Raw genomic sequence first — 12076 nt, forward strand, 5'->3', positions numbered from 1 at the left:
GGTGTAAGATGAATTTTTATTTATCACAAAGGATTATGATGTTGTGTATCATATATATGCCTACTTATGAGTGCATTTACAAAATAACATGCGATGTAAACATACTCAAATTTTAGTCTGTCTCTAAATAATTTATCTATATTGCAAACTATATTTACTACATTAGTGAGGGTTGTTTCATTGTGTGGGTGACGTGTGCTTGCTTTAAAAGGTACATCTTGATTAGGAATTAACTATTTTATATTTTATAACACAGCATATTTTAAAAATTTTTTAATGACAGTGCCTCACTCATCTTTCTAAACTACAATTCATGTAAGGGTTTCAAAGGAAATTGAATGTCATGGGAGACACAGAAATTACAAGAACGCAGGCTTTTATCTTAGAAAGGCTTGGTGGATTTTGTCCTTAACATTGTTGAGATATTAAAGATGTAAGGAAACCTTCCAGGCTATCAAATAATGACTGGGGAAAAAAAAATAATAAAGGAAGAAACCCCCCTGTTATAGTCTTGCCTAGTTGACAGGAATGACACAGCTGTAACAAGGTAAATCACTTTTCATTTTCATCATTCTTTCCTTAAGGAATCTTTCCTTAAATAAATGCAGAAAGGAGACTTTACCTGGTGCAGACATTGCTCTGCCTAATGGAGCTGCCAGAGTTGATTACTCAGTGGGGGCTTGGGAGGCAAAGAAAAGGGAAAAGGCAAAATGGTAGCAGACAACCGGCTTCAGGACTGTGCCGGCAGTGCACGACAGGGAACCGGAGCCGGAGAGGAACTACTCAGTGACACCGGTCCCGTTTCACGGCACAGCTCCTGCCGACCCGGCGGAGCGCCTCTCCAGCCCCGAACCACCGCCGGCAGCCGCCGGCCTCACACCCCGGCTGCGCCTCTCCCTCCTCCGTCCGAGGGAAGAAGAAGCAGCCGGCAGAAGCCGTGCGTGCCCCCACCCGTCCTTCGTGACAGGCCCGGCATGTGCCGGGGAGGGCTCCCCGCTCCCCGCTCCCCGCCGCGGCCCCTTCCAGCTCCCTGCGGCCCGGGGCGGCGGGAGGGGAGCGAGCCCGACGCTGTGTTTTGCAGGGCGGAGGCGGCGGCGCTGCTGGACAGCTCCGGAGCGGCGCCCATGTTCCGGAGACGGCGCAGATGTGAGTGGGGAGCCGGGGAGAGCCGCCGGGGAGAGCCGCGGCGGAGCCCCTTCGCCGACAGGCGGGGGCGATCCCGGGAGCGAGCGCGCTCCCCGCCCCCGGGAAGCCCCGGGTTTCCGCGGCGCGGGCGGGGCGGGCGGGGGGCGAGGGCAGCCCTCACCTGCGGGGGGCGGGGGGCGGGATCCCCGCGGGCGGCGGCCCCGCGCCCCCCCCGCTGACGGCGCGGCCGGTCCGCCCCGGCAGGTGACGTGATGCCCGTTGTTTTGGTGCGCCCGACCAATCGCACGCGGCGGCTGGATTCTACGGGAGCCGCGATGGGCCCGTCGTGGCGGCAGCAGGACGCTCCCCTGCCGACCGTCACGCATTGCGCAGGGTGCACCACCGCCCGGTCCCCCTGCGGCTTTAACGGCCCCGGCATGGACCCGCCGCGCCACTTCCCGGCGGGCTTCGGCCCCGAGCAGCAGCAGCAGCAGCAGCAGCAACAACAACAACAACAGCAGCAGCAGCAGCAACAACAGCAGCAGCAGCAGCAGCAGCAGCAGCAGCGCCCGCCGGCGCCGCCGCACTGCCAGCAGCACGGCCAGGACAAGCAGAGCCTCCTCCAGCAGCAGCAGAGCCCGTGCCTCCAGTGCAACAACTGCGCCTACTACGGGGCTGCTGCGGCAGCCGCGGGGGATAACCTGCCCCTGCTGCTCCGCGCCTCCTCGCCGCTTTCGGGCGCCTTTCGGACGCACTCCTCGCCGCTGTCTTCCGCCGCCTCCTCCCGGCACGGCAGCCAGCTGAACGTCAGCGAGTTCACCCCGTCCAGCCATGCTGGCGCGTCCAGACAGCCTCACCAATATTCCCAGTACCACCAGTGCCATAGCCTGCAGCAGCAGCAGGCAGCCAGCCCCAGCAGCAGTGTCAGCAGCAGCAGCACTCACCATCATCATCACCATCATCATCACCACCACCATCACCAGCAGCAGCAGCGCCGGGAGAGCAACCCCTTCACTGAAATAGCCATGAGCAGCTGCAGGTACAACGGCGGCGTCATGCGGCCGCTCAGCAACCTGAGCTCGTCCCGCAGGAACCTGCACGACCTGGACTCCGAGTCGCAGCCGCTCCAGGCGCCGCTCGCCAGCCCCGCCGCCGCTGCCGGCTCTGCCCCCGCCGCCGGCAGCCCCACCGCCCCGGAGATCGTGGTCTCCAAGCCCGAACACAACAACTCCAACAACCTGGCGCTCTACAGCTCCTCCGGACCCGGCCCCGCCACGGGCAGCAGCAACAACGGCGGGGGCAAGTCCAGCAAGAAGAAGAACCAGAACATCGGCTACAAGTTGGGACACCGCCGGGCTCTCTTCGAGAAGCGCAAGCGCCTCAGCGACTACGCGCTCATCTTCGGCATGTTCGGCATCGTCGTCATGGTCATCGAGACGGAACTCTCCTGGGGCGCCTACACCAAGGTACCAGCTCGGGCGGCAGCCGGTCCCGCCGCCCGCGGCCCCCGCCCTGTCCCCGTCCCGCGGTGTCCCCACTGTCCGGTGGCGCGGTGCCGCCGGCCGCCTGCTCGGGCCGGGGTGGCGGTGGGGAGGACCAGCCCCCCGCATGGGTCTCTGAGGAATGGTGCTGTCTTTTTCTTGCAGGAGTCTCTGTATTCCCTCGCTCTGAAATGCCTTATTAGCCTCTCCACGATTATCCTGCTCGGGCTCATCATCGTGTACCATGCAAGAGAAATCCAGGTAACGTTTCCTTCAGTGGGTCAGGGAGGATTGCTGGCTTAGGTAGGGGTGCGAGGCGGTTTGTCCAGGGGAGCAGTGGTGGTAAGTACTGGGCGCGTCCTGCTGCTTCAAAAAGCAAACGTGGTCTCTGCAAGCCTGCCGAAGTTGGTGAATGGACCTCAGCCCTGGAGACGGGCACCATACAACGGGCAGAGAGGAGCCAGGAACCTCTGCCTGCTGGGGAATTCTGCCTGCTAGGGACTGTCGCCTGCAGTTATGCTATAGGATTGCTTAGCCCTGAGGTTATAACATGCTTTCTAGGTGATGTGCCTGTCATCTCCTGTAACAGCTGTACAGCAATAGTCTTTTATTTCCCAATGACTAAATTTCATGCTATGCGTTTTCCCTTGACGGCAGGGTTCACTGTGCAAGGTATGTAATCTTCACCGTGCTGTCTCAGATAGGAGTATACTCTAGGAGAGTGCTTAGGAGTGGGGGGAAGATTCATGCTTGACTTTTTTATTTAATGCTGCACAGCATCTAGGAATGTGACCCGAGAAAAGTGTCAGGAAGGATAGAGCTAAAGGTATGAGGAACATAATGGTCAAAACTATAGAATAAATCTCATAGATACTGTCACAGGTTCTGTCCAAGTGACTTAGGTCCTAATTTCAGTTGTAATTTTTTGGAATAAGAAATTAAAATGTATCATTTCAGCTCAGCTGAAGTTTTGAAGGGAAAAATACCTTACTCATAGATATAGTGCTTTTGCTTTTTCAGATTAGAGACTGCTTGAGCTGAAGACTGAAATGTCAGATTTCAAGGGCAATGAAGACTTTTCCACTGGTGCCAGTCAGTTAAATAAATAAATAAATAAATAAATAAGAATTGTATAGTATACTGCTTCTGTGCAAATGAAAGCTGTAGTTTCAACATGAAATGGTACATAGTCTCCTACTTAAGGTAGTGTTAGAGAAGTACTGTGTTGCTGAAGACTTTGTGGCAAATTGAATCCTGTTGTACAGTCTTTGCACATGCAAAACTTCTTTTCCTGGCTCAGAACCCAGTTTCTCTGCATTAATGTCAAAGATATTGGAAGCCGTTTAATGATATTGTATTGAGTAAACAAGTGTTCTGGAGAGAGAGCAAATTTATAAGCTATGGGAGTACTGATGAACAGGTTTCTTTATCAGTATAAAAATAAATAAGTAGCACTCCTGCAGCGTGGGAGACTTCTCTGGTGTATCTTCCCACAAATGTTTTTTCAGGCATGAAAAGCAAAGCTGAAAACAAGCCCTCTCTAAATGTTTAAAATATTCTATGAATTTTCCAGAAACTTTAAATGGAAAATTTTATGAAAGATAAATAATTGTAGGTCTGTGCAGGTCCCTCAGCTTATACTAAATAGTTACTCCAAGATCCGAATGTTTGTTGGGTTTTTTCAGGTAAAGAGTTAGAAATTTTCATTGTCCTGGGAATCAGATGGGTGAGGAAAAAAAAAATTAAGAAATTGTCATTCCATTTTGGTTGTTTTTTTAACCGATTGTTTTAAAGAACTTCCTCATATTTGCAACTACTTTTAAGGAGTCATGCAATCATATGACTTAATCACGGTTAATGGAGTTTTCAGTGCTGCCTGACAGTGCAGAACACAAGTATACCTGCCTGTAAAATAAAACAGCACTACCCCATGTTTTAGAATGAGAGACACCAGAAACTGCAGTAGTCATGACAGTGCCTGGAGGAGATGCAGCTTCAAGGGGTTCTGTCATTCACATCAAAAATGAAAAGTTCTGCGTTTCAAGGAGTTTGTTAGAAGGAAAGGGCGAAGTACCCTCCGTAGCTTTAGATATTGGCTTACTTTTGAATTTCAGCATAGGATGTTTTTCTCCACACACTTGACTTTTAAAAACTAGGATGATGAGAATGCCGGGCAAAGGCTATATCAATTCTACGATCATAAAATTTATGTTGCACTAGACATCTGAAAAAAAAAGTACCTTTAAAATCCTTTGGCTTAGTGGTGTACATAGTGTTCTCCAGGCAAAAGAAAATACTGTGTAACCCTGATAATGTAATGTTTTTAAAATAACCTTTAAAGCTGACTGTTTTCTGAAGGCAGACATGTCTTTAATTCAAGCAAATGTTCTGCTCTGTGCAGAGGAGTGAATAAGGTCTGTAGAACAGAGCCCACAGATGCTTGGTTGTGTCCTGGAAGACTTTTTACACCAGCTGTATGTCAGTCCTCCTGATCCCATTGGAACATTCCTTTCTGAAGTATTTGTTATAGTGTAAATAAGCAGGAAGTCATTGAGAGAGGGGAATTTGTTCCATAGAGCAGAAGGTGGCTGTATTCAGCTTGTGGCTGTGGTGTCTTTCATAGTCTGGTGGGAGAAAACCAGCCAAAGCATAAGCAGATTTTTCTACAAAGCATGAGGCAAAAAAATGCTGGGAAATAAGGAACTGACAGTCTAGTAATTATTACTGATTGTAGGATGAATACGGAGAAACTCCTGGTGACCTAAAATGCTGGCAAGTGGCAGTTATCTTTTTTGTTCTTTTCATTAGTCTTTGACCTTGATTTATTGGTAGGAAGATCAAACAACCGTGCTGCAAGGATGTCCATGGGTCAGTGCCTAGCAGCATAGCAGGTGGCTTTAGTCTTCCTATTGAAATGATACTGCTTGTATGTTTTGTTTTGAAAACAGTCAGTTAAACCAGTCTCTAGAGTTTGCCTGCCCCAGGCTTGCTGCTTTTTTTAAGGCAGTTGGAAGGGAAGTTTATAAAGGTTTGCCATGATTCTTCCCAAGCCGAGAAGTGATACGTAAGAAGCAACGTAAGACGACTGAGTTTTCCTTTCGTCTTTCCCCGGGGTCTGACCGTGGTGGATGTGCGGTGGGGAGCTGGAGCACCTCGGGTGCGGCTGGGGCGGTGTAGCGGCCGCCTGTTCAGCACCGCAGACAGCTCCGCGCGGAGCGCCTGGCCCGGGCGGCGCATCCCGCCGGGCGCATCCCGCCGGGCGCATCCCGCCGGGCGCGGTGTCAGCCTCGCCGTGGAAGCCTGCTACCTGCACAGCTTTGTCTGGGACTTCCCAGGAACTTGCACAGAGCTCTGCATCTGGCAGACCAAAGTCTCCAGATGGGTGGTAACTGCAGTAACTAGACAAGGCTAACTGTAGGGATGCTGAGTAGTCTTGTGAGACACTGGAAATGTTTAAATATTTTCAACAAATAAGTTTTCAGTGATGGCACTGTGTTAGTTTTTCCGTATAACTCTAGGAATGAAAATGTGAGCTCTTATGAATTTTAATAAATGTGAGTTAGTGTTAAGAATACATTGAAAGTCAGTTGAAAACAGTTGGGTTCAACTGTTAATTCATAGATTACATTATCATTTCTAGAAAAGAGGATAAAAATTGTGAGCAAGTTTGCTTCACATCCTTCCCCTTTCTAGAAAAAAATCGTGCTGGACAACAGTAACAGAGTTGGAGTTGAGAATAGTGATAAACCCAAAATGTGTGTTCACTTTTTGTTCCACTTTTGTCATGCCTATAATTCTATTAAAAACATTACACTTGGGAGATAATGAAATATGCATTGCTCTCTCTCCAGGCCTGTATTTTTGTTGATTCAGTTCTTCAGAACAAGTGCTTTGTGTTTGAAAGATCAATGGGAAAAACGTAATTCATCATTATCCCAGACTAGAACAGGTATTTTCTCTGACTGTTACTCCAGTTGAGAGTTTGAAGAGGTGAAGGAGGGAAGAGCTAAAAAGACAGCATTATCCAATTACCATAATAATTTTTGAGATATTAATTATCCACTTCATGCATAAACAGTTTGTTACTTAATACTATTTTACATAATTAAAGCAGAGGAAGCATGTAACATAATTAAAATTGTATTCCTTAGAACTTACTGTTCCATTCCACATTTCTCTAGTGGAATTTGATCCATAAATAAAACAGAATTTAAGAAAGTTTAGGGTGGCAATTTATATTGCAAACCTGCAGTTTTTCTACTTTTATTTAAAAATTGACCTCTCTGCCTATCTCTAGTACTATTGGAGATAGAAATGCTTTCTAACTATGCACATCTGAACTTCTACTAGCACTTGCTTGTATTACTAAGAGCAAAAGGTTTGAAATCAAAATTCTGTGAGACTGCCAGTCGGAGATCTTTAATAGCTATAGCCCAGTATTTCCAGGGAGATGGTGGTCAGTGGAAGAATATATCCACTAGAACACTTGTTTAATGCTGGACTGCTTAGTATATCCCTTCTGTAAGTAAACATACTGCCTGTCCTGAATAATAGTAACCTGAGTATTGCTAACCTGTGCTGTCCCGGACAGCATCTGAGCCTCCCTGAGAGAGATGCTGTCACTCATGCAGAAACATGAAAGGTGTTGGTATTTGTTAAAGCAAATAGAGATCTTTTGTGTGTATATGTGTGTGCATCAGCTGAGGTTTCTAATCACTTTTAGAATGTATTGCTAGGTCATACTTTGATAGAACACCCATGGAAAGGCTTGCAAACTCTGAGGTTAAGATTAAGCCATTGCTTTCACAGAAGAGCCTCCCAGGGCTACAGGGAAAAACCACTGTCAGTCCCTAGATGGTTCTGAAGTGATGGGAAAATAACATACTACTGATAGATTTAGAGTGAAATATTTTCAGTCTTCATTAGCTTTCTATGAAGTTACCACAGCTGAGAGCCCAAATGTCTTGCTGAAGAATCAAGAATCTTCTTTTCCCTGTGCCTGAAAACTTGAAAAAATGGAACAAGCAGTATCAGGTAACAGAAAATAATGGTAGTAAATACATAATACCTGTTTATTGTGCAAATACATCCCATAATGCATGATGGTAATAAACACAGTTTATGGGAGTTTCATTATGTTACTGCCATCAGTGGAAAGTTTTGTGGTAAAAAATTTGCACTTGTGAACAGTTAAGCCTCCTTATGGTTTCTTGTTATAAGAAGTAATGCTTATTCTACAGTCTAACTTACTTATTTTTTATTTATCTGTTATTTATCTGTTTGTGTCCATGTTATCATTTTGCCTTCACTGGAGTGGTACATGTGCATTTCCTTGTCTTAGTGGCAACCTTTTGACTTTGTGTGGAGTCTGGCTTGTCTTTGCTTAGGCGTATTGATGCATCAGGGATTGTTCACACAGCCTGTAAATCTTCTGCTGAAGAAATGAATGAATTAGACTTAAGAGCACAGAGAGCAAGTCCGATGAAAAACTGGTACAAATCAAGAAATAAACTTAGAGTGTTACTTAGCCTGATCTGAAGTCTCTTGAGAATCAGTCTTTTTTTTTTTTTTTCTACTTATTCTAATAGATTTTGAGTCAGGCAACAAAAAAAATCATTGTGTGGCAGTTGACCAAAGATACAGTAATTTCATGTGCAGATTCAAAAATTCCCCTCTACCAATTAAGTTTAATACACATTTCACATCTGTAATGAACAGCAGAAAATCACACAGGAATCCAAGGACGCTGTATTTGACAAATTAACATCATATCTGTCAAGTTAACACTTCAGAGTATTTTCATGAAAATACTTGGTTTCAGTTCTGTTCAGTACATTTTTGATAGTTTACATGTGCAGATCCTGTTGATGTAGGAAACACTGTGGGTGCCCAGTGTCTCTGAAATGCAGCACTGCAATGCATATGGCATGGAAGGCAGGCTCCAAAATCCTTTAATGGTGGTCAGCCTTGGAAGGGGCAATAAACTTAATCATACATTATGCCTCTATTTCCAACAGGCTTCATTAGATCCTAGGAGGAGGTGGTACCTCGTGGTCAGTACACTGAGTGATTGGTCCAGCCATACCTAGGATTATCTATTTATATCTGGTGGTGTTCTGAGCATTTTTTAATGAGGCTGTTAGAAGTTTATCAAGATATAGCAATGCATTATGAGGTGAGAGAAGGTACGTCATTTCCCCTGTTGGAGGAGAGAGAGCATAGAGTGCATTTGTAACCAGAGATCAGATTCTGGATTTGTATAAATCGTGTATCTTAGCTGAAATGAACAGATACATGCATTCTGCATGCCCATCTTAATGTGAAACTCTTGTACATGTCAGATCTTTCAACTGTGGGACTTCAGGTTAGGAAATTCTATCAGGTACTTGACTGTAGCTCTTTTTTGCCTGACTAAGTGAAAGTGTGCCGACACTGACAAGTGTACGTTAGTGCTTTTTTGGTTTTGGTTCTGGTTTGTATGTGATCTACTAAATGTAGTATCTTGGGCTTTGAGTTTGATTTGAGATGTATTTGACATCTGTTTTGAGAGAAGATCAGAACAAGAATGGCTGCTGTTTAGGACTTTGGAGAATTAAAATGTTCTCTTTCAATCTGCTGTTTTCACCCTTGATGATGAAAGTTGTCACCTTGCCTTACTGAAGGATAAAATATTGCTTTGAGCCTGTGAAGCTCCTTTTAAGATTACCACTAAGAGAAGAGGCTGTAATTGGTCTTGTAATTAGCCTTCAGGTAAGCTGGGAATATCGGTCACTGTAAAAGATTTCTTTTATGAGCTGAGAATAAACTATAAAGTATTCAGGAATTTTGTGAGGAAGTTTTCACAGCTCTGTTCTACTGAAATGAGAAAAGTTGCATATCATGATGACACAAATAGAATTTAATTCTTTTCATGCTTTTTTAAAATTTAATAACAAAATACGTTACATTGAAAAATGTGAATGGAAAAACTTCTGTTCAATAGATGTGATATGAGAAATACACAGTGAAATATTTGAGGATCAAATTCTTAACACATAATGAGTGCTCTAAACTGAAGTGCTCTGAAGATTCAATTACTTTAGGTACTCACAAATATAGATGCCTTAGTGTGATTATTCTTCGTAGAGAAATATCATGATGTATTCTAGATTCAGTTGTGTAAATTGACCTTGTACCATTACTTTAATGAAAGACACATTAAGAAATTTCTTCATGTGTCTGTCAAAAGATCAGAAGAGACAGTCATGAGAACATGCTTTACAGCTAAGAAATAATTGTTTTGTAAAGGCAGCAGTCAAACATGGAACGTTTTATACTTTAAGCTAGCATGTCTGAACCCAAGCTTTTGCAAACAAAAGTGTTCAGTTAATATCGTGCATAAATATTGCAGAGTATCACACATTTGTTAGTTACTGATTCATTTACTTCTTCCTTCTTGAACAGTCCCTGCAATTGTCCCCTTCATCTGTGTGAAAACCGTCCTTAATAAGCATAGGTTTTACTGACATTTTTTAAATGGGTGTGAATATTATATATTTCATGAAGGAGTGAGAGGAATGAGTTCTGACAAGCAATGTTTGCATCTTCTAAGGTGATTCCTTATCTCTTTAATTTTGTTGGAGACAGACCGATCTTTTGGAATTAAATTCCTTTTAAGGAAATTTTAAACCTTTTTGTGACAGATGGAAATGCTCCTGTGTGTTCCATATAAAGTAAAGCAAAAGGGTAAGCCTCAAATAACTTTATATTTTAAAGTCCTGCTCTTAGTCTTTTCAGGAGTAATGTGCTCTGGGTTTGGTTTTTTTTCCTCTACAGAAACAAATTAAAACAAAATCTTGTGATGAAGTAGCGGCTTCTAAACTTCCATGCATACTAATCCTATACGGTTATCTTGATGTATAGGGGAGAGCTGGTTCTGTGTTATATGACTGACCAACAGAACTGTTTATGGAATTCTAATGGAATACAATCACAAAGTTACTGAAAGCTGCAGGAGCCATAAGGGTCAAAAAATAGAGAGTTAAGAGGCTGTATAGGTGTAGCTCTTAAGTATAATTCATCTTGCAAAACCCCTGTTTGTAAAAGGGTATATTTGAAACTAAAAATAATTGAGAAGTAAATATATGTGGGCTCATATCCACAGATTTTATTTTCACCTGTGGATAAAGAGCTTCCTGAGCTTTCTTATCCGTATTTTGCAAAAAATAATGTTCCTTGTAGTATTTCAGAGTGTAACTGTGTGTCTTCCATAAACAGTTATGCATCAGTTCTGTGGTTCAATGAGTAGGTGTAAGATAGCCTGAAAAGAAGGAAAAGCTTTTATAACAAGTGTTTGCATTGTATAAAAGTATTTTATTGTAAAAGGCAATTACCTCGACAAGTCCTCACATTTTTTCTGTCACTTAAAGGATGTTTTTACAAAAGGAAACATTGAGACTAAGAGTTCAAGTGCTGTGGACGTAATCTGGGGATGGCTTCGTAGCAAGATGTGAAGCTCAGGCTTGCCTATCTTGTGGTCTTATGCTCAGATCAGTCATTTGTCATGTAAATAAGACACTGTAATTGCCATCCATCTATGCCTATAATTTTCAAGAATTATATGCCTACTTTAGCAGATGTCCCAAAAACTGCACTGTGAAATGAATGCAGTGTGAATGCAGGTCCACAGTATGTTCTAATGAGATACTATTCTTTATGAAGCATTTTATTGCTATTAAAATAGTTTATTCCATCTTTCATAGCTCTGCAAGTTCTGTAGCATTACTACAGATATACCCAGTCGTTCGCACCTGCCCTGTAACTGACCTCTTTCTCTAGAGTAATCCATTAGGAAGCAATGCTTCATCTTCAGTCACTTAACAAAACAAAGATTCATTCTGGTCGGTGATCGGTATTTCTTGTTTTGTGACAGTTGTTACACTTTTAAGAATATGATCTGTTGCAACCAGAGAACAAGGCATGTCTTTAATTAAAAATAAAAATGGCACAGTAACTTTGATTCAGTCTGCACCATAGCATCCATAAAATCCACATACATAAGAAATCTGAATTCCGTCTGGTACCTGCAGGAAGGCTGAATGTCCAGGTGTGGCTTGACATACAAAATAAATTACCTCCTACCTAAACAAATAGCAAAAATTACTAGAAATAATGATCCTGAGCATTCACTGACAACATTTAAGTTTAAAGATGTTTTCATCAAAATTTTTCTCACTGCATTTCTGATACAGTATTAGTTAGCATTTCTACACCAGTTGTGCAATTGAGCAGTGTTTTGACTTCAGAAGAGGATCTGTATTTGTGAGTATCTAAATTAGTGGGATCTTTAGAGCAATTCAGTTTAGAGCATCCTTATTATGTGTTAACGATTTGATCCTCAACACCTTTGTTATCATTAAAATATTTTCTCAGGAAGACTTGAAAGCTCTTGAACGGAAACTGATTTATGAATAAGCAAGGGTTCTCTTAAC

At 43.6% G+C, this 12076-nt stretch overlaps 1 protein-coding gene across 1 annotated transcript in view; it reads left to right on the top strand.

Moving 5' to 3' along the window:
- Positions 1–1397: 1397 nt before the first annotated feature.
- Positions 1398–12076, top strand: part of KCNN2 (potassium calcium-activated channel subfamily N member 2) — a 71446-nt gene continuing 60767 nt past the window's right edge. The window contains exons 1-2 of the mRNA XM_069001630.1: positions 1398–2591; positions 2772–2867. Of these exons, the coding sequence (XP_068857731.1) occupies positions 1398–2591; positions 2772–2867 (1290 nt within the window). The remainder of the gene's footprint in view (positions 2592–2771; positions 2868–12076) is intronic.

The sequence above is a fragment of the Aphelocoma coerulescens genome, assembly GCF_041296385.1.
Source record: "Aphelocoma coerulescens isolate FSJ_1873_10779 chromosome Z unlocalized genomic scaffold, UR_Acoe_1.0 ChrZ, whole genome shotgun sequence".
In the NCBI taxonomy this organism is placed as follows: domain Eukaryota; kingdom Metazoa; phylum Chordata; class Aves; order Passeriformes; family Corvidae; genus Aphelocoma; species Aphelocoma coerulescens.